This window comes from Phocoena sinus, chromosome 1 (genome assembly GCF_008692025.1).
Source record: "Phocoena sinus isolate mPhoSin1 chromosome 1, mPhoSin1.pri, whole genome shotgun sequence".
Taxonomy (NCBI): domain Eukaryota; kingdom Metazoa; phylum Chordata; class Mammalia; order Artiodactyla; family Phocoenidae; genus Phocoena; species Phocoena sinus.
In genome coordinates, this window is record NC_045763.1 from 96783381 (window position 1) to 96798471 (window position 15091).

General features: G+C 38.2%; 1 protein-coding gene and 1 pseudogene across 2 annotated transcripts in view; both read left to right on the top strand.

The window, feature by feature from the left end:
* Positions 1–15091, top strand: part of FAM102B (family with sequence similarity 102 member B) — a 108412-nt gene that overhangs the window by 48436 nt on the left and 44885 nt on the right. For both annotated transcript variants that reach the window (XM_032609196.1, XM_032609203.1), the window contains exons 2-4: positions 922–1042; positions 10084–10113; positions 14947–15063. In XM_032609196.1, the coding sequence (XP_032465087.1) occupies positions 922–1042; positions 10084–10113; positions 14947–15063 (268 nt within the window). The remainder of the gene's footprint in view (positions 1–921; positions 1043–10083; positions 10114–14946; positions 15064–15091) is intronic.
* LOC116741985 lies at positions 7374–7969 on the top strand (annotated as a pseudogene).

The following is a 15091-nucleotide window of genomic DNA, read 5'->3' on the forward strand; positions in this document are numbered from 1 at the left end:
CCCATCAGCTACTATCAATCATCCTGTAGAAGTAACCTCATCTATTACTTTCCTAAGAAAATGAAAACTAACCTGGGCTCTCTTGCCTTTCCTTTTTGCTTTCTCCAGCTTTGTCTTTATTTTTGCCCACTGCCTTTCTTTTCTTCTGATGTTAGAGGAATAATTATCCTTCCTTTCTAAGGGAATGGTAGAGGGAACAGCATGTACAGAGGCCTGGAAACTTGAAAGAGCAGAGTTGTTGGACAAAATAGACAAGTAGACTTTTGAGTTAAATGAGCCTAGTTTAAATGCTAGTTATGCTACTTCCTACCTAAATGACCTAGAGTTATCTTCTCTCCTTGTGCTTCAGTTTCCTTACCTGTAAAGTGAGGATAATGCCAGCTACCTCCTAGGGTTGTTGTGAGATTAAATAGCATGTGGTAAACTGTCCATAAATGGTAGCTGCTGTTGCTCTTATGGCTGGAATAGGAGTGAAACTGTGACAGTAGCTCATTTTAGAATAAGTATTGTTCATATTTCTGTCTCTTATGCTAACTAAACTATAAGCCATATAACGTTAGAAACACTGTCATTCTGATCTTCGTATTTTAATCACCTAGCACATACTCATCACATCTAATACAAACAAATGTGTAGTGTGTGTTGAATGAATGAATAGTGAAGCATCAGTTTATATTGATTAAATTGATAAGGAAATTCACTTTTTTTTTCAGTTTCCTGTGGATAATAAAACTTTCTAAAGATTTTCAGATCACATTGTTAGGAATTTGTTTTCTTCAGGTTTCATTGTTTCCAAATACTGGTTTTTAATATGTCATGTTTGCATGATAGACTTGAGTGAAAGAGTGTGTGTGCTTTTTATTTTTTAACATGTCATCAATACTAGTTAATTAACTGGTTCTTTTTTTTTTTTTCCCTCAGGGAGGTGGTGCAAGCAAACTGTGTTCACTGGAGAAAGAAGTTCTCATTTATGTGCAAAATGAGTGCAAGTGCCACCACAGGCATCCTAGACCCTTGTATCTACAGAGTATCTGTGAGGAAGGTATAAAAACAGCCTCGTACTTCTCCCCTTTCAGAAACCATGATAAGTTCCGTAGTCACTGACTCACTTTATTTAGCTGTACTTTATTGTTAGAGCTGTTATATGTAATTTCACTTCACACTCGCAGCATAATTTAAATTACTATGACAAATATGAGGAATCTGAAGTTATAAATTAACATATTATTCAAGAACCTTCATCTCATCATCACTGTACATATAATTATTTGTATTAGTTTGGGGGCTGTAAATGTCTCTATCCTGCCATTCATTAAGTTTCTCTTCTTTATTAGGCACTGATTTTAGGGACTTTACATATTTGGTGTCTAATAACAACCCTGAAGATATGTGTTATTTTTTCCATTTTCAGGAAAACCAAGGTTCAGAGAGGTTGTTTCTTGCCCAAATTCACTTAGCTAATAACTGACAAAGTAGGAACTCAAGCACAAATCTTTCTGATTCTAAGTCCATGTTTTCTTTTTTATATAGTTCCTTTTCCACTTATTAAGTGGAAGCATATTACCAATAATCTAAAAAAATTGCAATCTCAGATTGTTTCAACTTAATATATATCATATATATATCCTACCTCTTTGGGGTGAAAAAGAGAAATCCATTAGGAAGCCACTACTGGTGAATTAAACTACTTGCTTTAAAATGTAAACTTCATGTTTTACATTTTATATACATTTTTTAAATAGCCAAAGTAATAACATATACATGTTCAGAAATTAAATAGAGAACTATTTAGAATGAAAAGCAAGAGTCCCTTGCCTCATTATTTTCCACTCCAGTTTTGCATCCTTCTGTATCGGATAAAAAGTTGTGTTTTTAGCTTTTTTATTCTGTTTTTTGAGTGAACTGATAATACTATGATGTATATGATTGTATTTTAATTTCTCTTAGACTGCTTAATTTACTCAGTTAAAATATATCACAAGCACATACATACGTTTTATAGGTTTTAAGCCTTTAATGAAAACAGACCTCTAAAATAGTCATTTGGAGCAGCAATAGTTGAATGGAGGCTTTTTTAAGGGAAGGATGGTGCTGTGAAAGTGTGTATGGCATCATATTGACCTGGGTTTGAATCCCAGATATATCCTCTATCAACTGTGAAACCTTAAGCAGTTCTCCTGGTTTTTTTTTTTTTTTTTTTTTTTTTTTGCGGTACGCGGGCCTCTTACTGTTGTGGCCTCTCCCGTTGTGGAGCGCAGGCTCAGCGGCCATGGCTCACGGGCCTAGCCACTCTGCAGCATGTGGGATCTTCCCGGACCGGGGCACGAACCTGTGTCCCCTGCATCGGCAGGTGGACTCTCAACCACTGTGCCACCAGGGAAGCTCTCTCCTGACTTTTAAAAATCAGTTTTCCTCATCCAAATAAGGGTATAATAACTTCCTCATTGAGTTATTAGGGTTAACCAAGAGGTAAGTAAATCATTCTACCTTCTTGCCTTGCAACCTTAATTCCTGCTGTGACTCTTACTTTGAAACTTTTTCTTTTTTTCTTATTGTAGTAAAATTGCTTTGCAATTTTGTGTTAGTTTCTGCTGTACAATGAAGTGCATCAGCTATGTATACATATATCCCCTCCCTCTTGGACCTCCCTCCCACCCCTACCATCCCACCCATCTAGGTCATCACAGAGCACCGAGCTGAGCTTCCTGTGCTATACAGCAGGTTCCCACTAGCTGTCTATTTTACACATGGTAGTGTACTTATGTCAAACCTAATCTCCCAATTCGTCCCACCCTCCCCTTCCTCCCGTGTCCACATGTTCATTCTGTACGTCTACGTCTCTATTCCTGCCCTACAAATAGGTTCATCTGTACCATTTTTCTAGATTCCACATACATGTGTTAATATATGATATTTGTTTTTCTCTTTCTATCTTACTTCACTCTGTATGACAGACTCTAGGTCCATCCACATCTCTACAAATGACCCAGTTTCATTCCTTTTTATGGCTGAGTAATATTCCATTGTATATATGTACCACATCTTCTTTATCTGTTCATCTATTGTTGGACATTTAGGTTGTTTCCATGTCCTGGCTATTGTAAATAGTGCTGCAGTGAACATTGGGGTACATGTGTCCTTTTGAATTATGGTTTTCTCAGGGTATATGCCCAGTAGTGGGATTGCTGGGTCATATGGTAGTTCTATCTTTAGTTTTTTAGAAACCTTTTCTAAATGGAGTTTAAATCATGATTTTTGAAAGATGATCTGTCTTTGAATTTTAAGAAAAGGAAAATATGTAACCAATTTATAGTAGAGGATAACTCAGAATTCCTTTTTTTTTAACTTTTCTTTATTTTTTTGCTACTTAAGGTAGGGCTTATTCAACTGAAATAAACCAGTTCTTCAGACTGTAATGGTTTGGTGTATTAGTTAAGGCATATATGATAAGTTGCTAAAACAGAGACCCAAATATGCGATAACTTAAACAAAATAGAAGTGTATGTCTCTCTAGGGTAGTAGCCAAGGGATCCAGAGCTGGTAGAGCAGCTCTGCCATCTTCACTCTATGGTGCCCATTTTTAGATCCAAGGAAGTTGCTCTAGTCTTGTTATCTCTCCGCCAGTGAGAAAGAAGAAAAAGCCACATGAGAACAAATGTATTCCTTTTTAGTGCGTGACTCAAAAGTGGTGCTAATGGCTTTTGCTCATGTCCTACTGGTTAGAACTTAGCTATGTGATCATGCCAAACTGTAAGAAAAGCTGTGAATGTAGTCTCTAACCGAGTGGCTGTCAGATTCCAACACTAAAGAAGGAGAGAAGAGATATTGGTGAACCACTAGCATTCTCTTACCATGCTTGGTAAATGGAAATATTTACTGAACTTACTCTACCTATCCTATCTAATTATTATGTAAAAGTGAGAACCCATAAAGAAAATTTAGTAAAGTCAACTGTATAAATACTTTCTGCATTGCAAAAAATACCTTAAGATATAATATTTAACCAAATATCTGGGCACCCCATGACCTAGTCAAGTTGACACATAAAATTAACTGTCACAGACCTGAAAGTTAAAAAGCCCTTTGTTAGATCACTAGGGCTGCTGTAACAAAGCACCACAATCTGGGTGGCTTAACACAATTTATTGTCTTACAGACAGAGGCCAGAAGTCCAAAATCAAGGTGTCAGCAGGGCCATGCTCCCTCTGAAGACAAGGCTTTCCTTGACTTGTGGCTGTCTAACTCCGGTGCATGTCTATGTTCAGGTTTCCCATTTTTTATTAAGACACCAGTCATATTGGATTAGGACTTCATTTTAACTTGATTACCTATGTAAAGACTCCTCTGTTTCCAAATAGGGTCATATTCTGAGGTACTGTGGGTTAAGATGTCAACATATTTTTGTGGGGAACACAATTCACTCCATAACAGGCACTAAGATTATAATAAACCTGGGGATTTATGCTTCTGAAATTAATGGACTGGCTTGTTACAGGCCACCCTTCCCTCTGAGAACAACCAGAAAAGCTAGACAAAATATTAAAAATAGCTGCTTGAAGACATCAGAAGCTGCTTCAGTAAGGATTTAAGAGGCTTAGAATCATAGACCAGGGAAGCTTAAAGAGATGAGCCTGACATTTGGCATTGCTTTTACCCTCAAAGCATTTTCTCATTTGTAAGCAGTAGCTAAGGAGCTGAGCCAAAAGCAGTGATGGAGAGGCTAAGAAGCTGAGCTATGATTCTGGCAATTTTACAGGACTAAGGGGACAAAAATGGAGTCCAGGGCATACCAGCAGAAGGAGCCTTGGTAAATACCCCAAGCTTTTAGTTGGGACTCTCTAAGCTTTAAGTTGGGACTCTCTTAGCTTTTAGTCTAAGGCTCTCTAAGAGTTTCAGCCTAGAAGAAGGAGTATAGTGGCCATAGATCAACCCTTACAAAAACTGAAATTCAGCTTCCAATCAGCTCAGTTGCTGCTTGGATGAAGGTTAACTCAATCCCTGACCTTACTACTTGCCAGAAGCAAATGTATCAATATATTTTCTCTGGAGGAGAATAACATTACTCTGAGCCTAAAATTATTTCTTCAAGTTGTCACACACACACAGATTACCAAGCATACTAAAAGACATGACTACATGACCAAAATCAAAAGGAAAAATAGATAATAAAAACAGACCCATGGAAAATACAGATTTGGAGAAGATCTAAGACAGACTTTTTACAATAAGTGTAATTAGTCATCAATACAGGAAATCAGAGAACTTGAAACTATTTAAAAAATCAAATTGAATTCTAGAACTGAAAAATACAGTAACTGATATTCAAAGCTAAGTAGATGAAACTAAATCTCAACAGATGTATTTAACAGCAGGTTTGTCACAACTGAAGAAAACCTTGGAAAATAAGACAAAGTAAAATATCCAGACTAAATCATGGAGAGAAAAAGGGTGGAGTACACATAACAGAGTGTAAGACATGGGAAACAGTGTAAAGGTTTCACACACACACACACACACACACACACACACACACACATAAAATTGGAGCCCTAGAAGGAGATGTGAGAGATTGTGACTGAGGATCTTCTAAAACTGATGAAAGATACTGAGCCACAGATTCAAAAGTACCGTGAACCTCATGCAGGATAAACAACAAATATGACATGTTTAAAGATAGAAGACCAGCCTAGCTGGAACATGGAAAACATGGAAAGGGAAGTCCTTGATGAAGAGGTTGAAAGCACTGGATCAGGTAGAGCCTTACAGGAGTTTAGATTTTATTCCAATTAGATTTGGAATCAATTTGAGGATTTTAATAAGGAGAGACATGATCCTTTAAGATCACTTTTGCTGATCACTTTGTGATCTTTTAAGATCATGAAGGATGAATTACAGAGACCACTTAACTGATTGGAATAGTTCAGGTGAGGAATGCTTATGTTTTGGCATGGAGTTATAACAGTGGAGGTGGTATGATTCAGGATGTATTTTGGAGGTAGACTGCCACTAATGGATTGGATATAGTGAATGAGGGAAACTGAATTGAGAATAACTCTTAGACCTTTTGCCTCAGCATATGGGTCGATGATTGTGCTATTTATTGAAATGGCAAAAACTCAAAGTGGAGCAATTTTGGGGGCAGATGAATAGAGATCAGTAGGCCTATCTTGGCCATGTTAAATTTGAGGTGTCTATGTGACATCAAGTGGACATGTCATGTAGGCATTTAAAATACTACTCTCGGGAGAAGTTCAGACTAAAGATAAAGATTTGAGAGTCATCAGCATACAATTTTTATTTAAAGCCATAGACCTGAATGGGATAAACCAGGGAGAAAGTGTAGATAGAGAAGACAAGAGGCCTAGACCAAACACTTAGAGGTAGTATAAAAGTACTTAGCAGGTACAAGAAAGGAGGAAGAATTCATATATATCACTTCTTGTATACTTTTGGCCAGATCTTAGTTACACTGCCATAGTACAAAAAGCAAGTGGAAAATGTAGTCAGTTACTTTATTTTGGGTAGCCAATGCCCAACTAAAAATAGAGGATTCTATTATTACGGAGAGGGGGAGAATGGATAGTTGGGATACAACTAGCATTCTTTCCACAGAGGTTGAATAAAGGAATAGGTCTTGCCAAGGAGAGTGAGGAGAAGCCAGAGAGGTAGGAGTAAAACTAGGCAATGTTGCCACTTGGAAATTTAAAGAGCAAAATGGTATAAGGAAGGAGGCAGAGTGGCCAAGCCTGTCAAATACTGTTGTGAAATTAAGTAAGATAAGACAAAGCCTTTGGCTTTGATAAAAATGGAGATCATTGGCAATCCTTAGAGCCACTGCAGAGGGAAAAATGAGGGCAAAAGCCCAATTAGAGTAGGTTGAATAGAGAGTGGGATACAGCATATTTGGGTAAATCTTTTGAAGAGTTTGGCTGTAAAGGGGAGCAAAGAAAAGAATTAGCCAGTAGAGACACGGATCACCTGGAGAAAGTTTTGTTTTGCTTTGTTTGATGAAAGGCACTGTTCATGATATGACAGTGACCTAATAAAGAAGGAAAATTTGGTAATTCATAATGGAGTAGATCTGGTGGCATGGCCACAGCCTCACTAAACGGGCAGGGAAGGGGAGGGATAACACATATTCACGAACAATAGAATTTACCATCGATTACTCTTCAGCTTATTTCAATTTGCCTCTTTAAAGATGGAAATGGTAGATAATGCATTGTGTATCTGGTTTATGAAAGAAAGATAAGAGACAGCTCCATTCAGCAAACACATTTTTAAAAGTGAGTGAGGGAGAGCTGTGGCGGCGGTTTCCATCCTGTTGATGAGTGTTTCTTCCCTGCTGGAGCGACTACACAGACCATGGCGTCATGGTCGAGGAGGTACAGAAACATTCTGTGCACACACTTGCGTTCAGGTTATTGAAGAGAACCCATGTCATGTTTGTGGCTGATAATGGAAAACCTGTGCCTTTGGATGAACAGTCACAAACGAGAAATGGCAATCAAGCTGCATAATGAGTATGGTCCTGTGTTGCATATGCCTACCTCAAAAGAAAATCTTAAAGAGAAAGGCCCTCAGAATGCATCAGATTCATATGGACACAAACAGTATCCTGCCAGTCAAGGACAAGAAGTTCAATGTTTGGTGACAGGTACACATCCATATCCACCAGGACCTGGGGTTGCTTTGACAGCGGACAGTAAGATCCGAAGAATGCTGAGTGAATCAGCTGCACAGTCCTTAGCTGTGGCATTACCTACTTCTCAAGCCAGGGTCGATGCAAACCATAGTGCACCTGCTGGAGGTGAATACCGACACCCTGGGGCTCCTGACCAGTCACAGCCTGCAGGGGCAGTTGTTATGGACAGTGGCAATGCCAAGAACTCCACACTGATGGCTAAAAAAGCCCCTACAATGCCAAAACTTCAGTGGCACCCACCGTGGAAACTCTACAGAGTGATCAGTGGGCACCTTGCCTGGGTTTGATGTATTGCTGTGGAACCTGGAAATCAGTGGTTTGTTACTAGATCTGCTGACAGAACTATAAAGATCTGGGACTTGGCTAGTGGCAAGTTATAACTGGCATTAACTGGCCAGTGGCAAGTTAAAGCACACATCAGTATTGTGCGTGGTGTGATAGCAAGCCCAAGGAGCGCAATACCTGTTCTCCTGTGGAGAAGACAAACCAGTCAACTGCTGAGATCTTGAGTATAATAAGGTTATAAGGCACTGTCATGGACACCTGAGTACAGTATATGGTTTGGATCTGCACCCAACAATCAACGTGCTGGTGACCTGTAGCCAAGACTCAACTGCACAGATTTGGGATGTGAGAACTAAAGCCAGCGTACACACGTTACCTGGACATACTAATGCGGTGGCTGCAGTGAGGTGTCAAGCTGCATAACTACAGATTATTACTGGAAGTAATAACCTGGAGAAATAACTGGAGATACCAATGGACTTATTTGAAGCTATAGCAAGGGCTGCAGTCTTTTATGAAGACTTCATAGAAAAGTGTTACTTAAGTTTCTGATGCCTGTGCCTCTTTCTGGCATATACTGAGTTTTACAAACCCTGTCCTTAGCATCCTGATTCCCTATCAGGCAAGAAAATTTGTCACACTTCACTTTCTATAGTTAGAAAACAAAATTACAGGAACAATCAGTTTAAAATTTGTTTCAAATTAAGAAATTATACCATAATTTTGAATAAGCATTTCCAAATATACATATCCCATCTTGCATGCTGTAGGTGGGAGTGTAGTTGTTACAACCTTTAGGAGGGTAGTTTTCCAGAATATACTGAAGATGCTTGGAATCTTTGGCTAACTCTTCATTAGAAATGAAATTACTAGGAAACTGCCTAATGGGAATAATCTGACAACTGTACACAGCAAGTTTATTTCACCTTTGTCTTTAATTAAAACTAGCCCAGATGTCCTAACAATAAGGGACTGGTATAATAGATTATGGTATTTTCATGTAGTTTCTCTCCATTAAGAGTGAGAAATATCTCTGGAATAACATGTCCAAATTTTACTCTTATATAAAAAAGGAAGCTGTGCAAGCATTTTTTTTTTTTTTTGGTAGAGTAACTTGTTAATGCTCTAAAAAATAATGGAAAAGTAACACCACATTGTTATCAGTGGCTTTGTGAGAGTGGGATTATGGGAGAACTTTCATGATTGGCTTTATATATTTCTATAATGTTTTAATTTTCTATAAGCATGTATTTTGTAAACTTAAAGGAAAAAAAAACCCACAAGAAAAAAAAAAAGTGAGTGAGGAGAGGAGAATTTGGCCCTAATTTTAATGGCAAGCACATAATACAGAGTACCTATACTGTGCACTAAGCAGTGTTCTAAGTGTTTTACACTTAATTCTTGCATCTGTGTGATGTCCTAAATTGAGGGATTTGGCAAATTAATGTAGTTATATATTTTACTTTAAAATGTTAAGATATATTTTTTTCTTCTTTCTTTTTTTTTTTTACTTTTCACTTTTGCCAGTCTCCTTCACTTAGATAAGAATTAGATAAGGGAGTTTCTACTGTATTACCATAGAACAATGCCATATATATTAAGTGGAAAAAAGTAAGGTATAGAAGTGTGCTATCATTTGAGTAAAGCAGAAATGTATATACACATCTTTTGGACAGTTCCTAAAAATTGATAACAGTGGTTGTCTCTGGGGCGGGGGTTTCAACTCTTGTTGAAATCTTTGTACAGTATATTATTAATATGCTTAACTCAGTAATTAATTTAACCTTTCTTTGGTGATTCATGTTCTTGCAATGTGTCCAGGACATTTTTGGCAGTTTCTTCTTCAGCAAATAGATTAAATATTAGCTTGTCTTCTCACCATTTGTCTCCTTCAGATTTAAATTAAATTCTAAATAAAAATTCTGATTATTTTCAGGGGGTCAGGGGACATTCAAACAGTTGGATTTAAGATCATCAGAATTTTACTCTGTATTTACTAGCCTGTAAATATCTACCTCAAAATTATTTGACATATATTTAATTTTAAATCTTTAGTCATATGATATCCTTATAGTGTTTTTTATCTTTGGCAGGAATTAAAAGGTGGAAAAGCTTATGCAAAGGTAAGTTGGTGTTCTTTAATGCCTTTGGAATTTGTAATATCATTCATTGCTATTTATAAGCTTAAAAATTAAATGGTTTGCTTTTCTAATTGCTGTTTAAGCTTGGCTGTTTTTAAATAAAGCAACTCAGAGATTGAATAGTTGGATCCAACGTTAAATTATAGGCATATTCTTTCTAAATGTTGATTATGGGATGTTATTCTTAAGTTTCAGTTTCCTTACTAGGAGACAGTCTCTGGTTTGCATTAAACAATTGCAACTGTTAATTCAGTTTCCCTCAGTCCCACCCAACCCCCAGTGGAATAAGACTCTCCCTCTGTGCTCTCTTAGCACTCTGTATACATGATCACTGCTGTCCTTTATACTTTTACTAGCTGTATGGAATTACTAATGAATGTGCTGACTTTTTTGCTGCATAGAAGGAATTAGTAATTAATAATACTACCAGAAACCCAACTCTTTTATTTCTAAACCTCTTTAATCTCTAAACCACTTTTTTTTTTTTTTTTGGCCACGCTGTGTCACTTGCAGGATCTCAGTTCCCTGCCCAGGGATTGAACCTGGGCCACGGTAGTGAAAGCCCAGAATCCTAACCACTAGGCCACCAGGGAACTCCCCACATACTCCTCTTGTATTTCTCTGTGATGGTAGCTCCATCAGTCTAGTCATCTAAGCATCTAAGCCAAGAACCAGGGCACTAGTTTCAACTATCAAATCTACCTACCCCTCTAAAACTAGTTGGCTGCAATATCAGTTAGGATGCTCTTTGGTACAAGTAACAGAAAACCCTCCTCACCTAGAGATTTTTTTAATCTCACAAAACAGGTAGATATGAGATAGAGCTATAGATGTGAGATAGAGCTGCTCCAGGATTGGTTAATCCACTGACTAAAGAACATCATCAAGAATCCATGTTACTTTTCTCTTTTTTTCTTACATTCTCTATGTGATGGCTTTGTCCTTGGCTAGCTCCCTTCATGGTCAGGAGGTGGCTAGCTGCTCAAGTTTTAGTCAACACATTCACATATGACAAAGCTCAGCTGTTTCCCCATTTATGACTTTTTCAAGTGAGAAAACTTTTCCTACATGGCCCCCAGAGGATTTCCCTGTACCTTTGATTGTACACAACTGGATCATATGCCCACTCCTCAACTAGTCATGGGCAGTAGGAATGGATTGCCATGGTTAGCTTAGACTAATCACAATTTTACAGTCAGCTAGAGGTTGGGTTACTTTCCTTGTGTACATGGATGAGCTAAGAGTGGACACTTGAATAAAACCAGGACTTGCTAGCCAGGATTATCAGGGCATTGAGTGTTGGGTAGGCAAAAAACAGTCTGCTTTGACTGACAGATCAGTGAGAAATCTCCCTTCTAAAAAGCTTTTGAAACCATCTCTTCTCTCCAGTCCCAAGACCACTGCCCTAGGTTATGCCTCCATTATTTCTTATTTAAAACCTGCATTGGCCTCCTATCTTTTCTGTGCCTCTGTCGTCTCCCACCAGTTCATCCTCTATATTATTGCCAGAGGGATTGTTCTGAAATTCAAAGATGATCATATCCTTCCCCCACTTTTAGTCCTTCAGCAGCTCTCTATTGCCTGTAAAGGAAAATGAAATGAAAAGTCTTTAACCTAGCATATTGGACCCATCTTGGTTTGCAAATCATCTGTCTGCATACTCACCCACTCACTCAGTCATCCTTATGCTTCAGACATACTGCCCAGAGAACATTCCTGGAGTGTGCCGTGCTGTTTTAGCCTTGTTGCCTTGTGACTTGATGTTTTCCCTGCCATACATGTGCTTCTGTAGACTCATGTATCATTAAAAACTCAACTTAGTCATCCCTCCCCACTGAGAAATTTTCTTTTCCTCTCTTTCTTGTAATTGTGCCTTCCTTTATCACAGCACTTATACTTTTTGATAGGAATTTATTTCCTTTTCTATCTTCCCTTATTAAACTATGAGTTCCTTGAGAATAGGAATAATATACATTCCTAATACCTAACATTATCTGGAATGAAGATGCTCAAAATTATTTGCCAATTGAAGGAAGCTCTACCACAGTTATACCTACAATTTATAATATATATATATACACATATATATGCCATTTTACTGAGACAGTTATCTCAGTGAAACCAAAGAGAAAATCATAAGGAAATATGGACTCTCTTGTACCTCATTACAATGTAAGCTCTTGCAAGACGGTTCTTATCTGTCCTGTTCATCACTGTTTTCCAGTATTTAAAGCAGGGCCTGGCACATAAAAAGTGCTCAGTAAATGTTGACCGTAGCATGCTTTCTTAATGGGGACTGACCAGATTCTTTTTTTAAAAAAACTTGCTTTATGCTTAGTGACTGTAATACCAGCATTCCAACAGTGGATGGTGAGCCAAAGGGCTGTTTTTTATTCAAAAAATACATGTTAACTGCTTACCATGTGCCAAGCATTGTCCCTGCCACTATTTTAAGTATTAGAGATACAGCAGTAAACAAAACAGACAAAAATCCCTGACTTTGGGGAGCTTACATTCTAATGGGGGATTGAGGGAGGGGGACAGACAATAAAATAAATATGAAATGTGTATATACATGATGTGATGATAGCTATTAAGAAAAATAAAGCAGATAAGCTGTAGTGACCGCTACAGGGGAGGGGAGGGGGGAGCCAGGCATGTTCTAGAATGGTCAGGGGAGGCCCCTTTAGAGAGATGACATTTGAACATAGACCCTAATGCAGTGAGGAAGAAAACTGTGAGATCTAAGAGAGAATGTATCAGGCAAAAGAACAGTAAGTGCTAAAGGCCTTGAGATGATCTTGGCATTTTTCAAGGAAAAGGACCTTGTGGCTGGAAGAGTGGATGAGGAGGAGAGGGGGAAATGAAGTTGACGAGGTGGCCATGGACAGAGGAATCAGAGACAGTCAATATAGACATGTCTTTCGAGGAGTCTTGCTCCAAAGGGGAGCAGAAGAATATTACAGTAGACTGGAGAGAGGTATGGCATGAGGTTTTGTTTTCTTTTGTTCATTAAGATGGGAGAAAATCCAGCATGTTTGTGTTCTGGGAATGATCCATAGAGAGGGAAGAATCCCTGAAGCGATGAACTTGAATAGGCGAGAGGAGAGTGGTTGGCCTTGGATGGGAGCACAGCCAGCTCACTTACAGTAAGTGGGAAGGTAAACATGTGGGCACAGATTCAGGTAGGCGAGTAGATGTGGCTGGTGATAAGAGCTTGTGGAAGTTGAATGCTCTTTTGATTGCTTTTATTTCGGAGTGAAATAGGAAGCAAGGCATCAGCAAAGAGTGTGGATGGAAAAGGTATTGGAGGTTCAAAGAGAAAGGATAATGTATAAAATAAGGCATGTGGATGATGTGTGATCACACAGCCACAGGAGTCTTCCCATGTTCATTTGGATGTGGCTTTGCCCTGGACATATCCAGGCTTTTTACTGATCTCTTGGACCCCTAAAAAAGGCAGTAAGACCAGAGTAATCATGTGAAGATTAGGTAGATATTACCTGTGGCTTGATATGTTCCTGACTTACTGCTTTTGGAGCTTGTGGTCCTTCAACTGGTCTCTTAAGTTCTTATTCTTCATTCTTCTTATACCAATTAAAAACCACTAAAATAATGCTCCATCCTACAATAAAAATCTTCATCTTAAATGCCATTCATATGTTCTTCACTGCATGTTTTAAAGCATTAAAGCAGGCAACTTAAAATCACAGCACTCAACTTAAAATCAAGCAGGGTTTGACGTGTATAATACATTTTATTATATATTCAAGGAGATGTACTTGCAAGCTCAACACATTTTTTGTTACTAAAAGACTGTATACACTTAGTCATATAGAATAGACTGTTCAAAAAATAATGATATAAAGGAGTGATTTTTTTGTACCACTTGGAAATGAGAAATAGGGTTGAGCAGCATCAGAGGAAAGACCATAGGGTAATCTTTGCTAGCTGCAGAAAATGGGGACCAAACCCGAGTAGTAATAAGATGGAGGAATGCGTTTAAGCTGAGCTTCTGGGTAACAGCAGAGAAGGTTGGTGTGGGGAAGGAAGGAAGAAGGTTTCGTAAAGAGAGATTCAGCTCAAGGGGGACCAGCAAGGCAAATGTTGTGGAAGGTGGTAAAGGAGGAGGAGCTTGTACCAAAGGAAGTATGTGATACACTTAAATCATTTTGCTCTTGGGTGGGCAGTGAGAACTTAGTAACCTGCAACTATCTGCAGTCACCAGTGGTTAACTGGGAATAGAGCCAGACCAGAACAGGGAGATGAGAGTCTGATTGGTTTTCTCTATGTGTGTGCAAATGACCATGACTGGTCTGCTAGTATTTCCCATAGAGCGGTGTGAGCACCACTGCTAACTTGCAGTGATTTCAGTTGTTTAATATGCATTATTTTTACGTTAACTTATATATTTCAATGTGTGCAGAAAAATACATTTAGCAATCAAGTATGTGATTTCAGAGATCATATTGCTTAAGACAAGAGTAGAATAGGTGGTACATTTTTGCAAAAAGGGAGCCAATTTTTTAACAAACATTTGGGGTGGCCAAAAAGTTCGTTCGGTTTTAAGTAAAAAGACACATTTTTCATTTTCACCAAGAACTTGATTGAACAACGTATTCATTAATCGAAGAAACTTTTTGGCCAACCCAATATTAAGCAAAGAATAGAACAGGTGTTGTTAAGTTGGCAAAAACTGCAAATAACTGAAGTTTGAGACCACTTGGCTAAAGCATGGATTGAATGTTTATTTTAAAGATAATATGATAGAAGCCTAGTAGATATTCTATTAATATAATTATCTTTCTTTCATAGCTGGGCTTTGCAGATCTAAACCTGGCAGAGTTTGCTGGATCAGGAAATACCACTCGTCGCTGTTTACTGGAAGGCTATGATACCAAAAATACAAGACAGGATAATTCCATTCTTAAAGTAAGCACGTTTCTAGATTTACATGTCA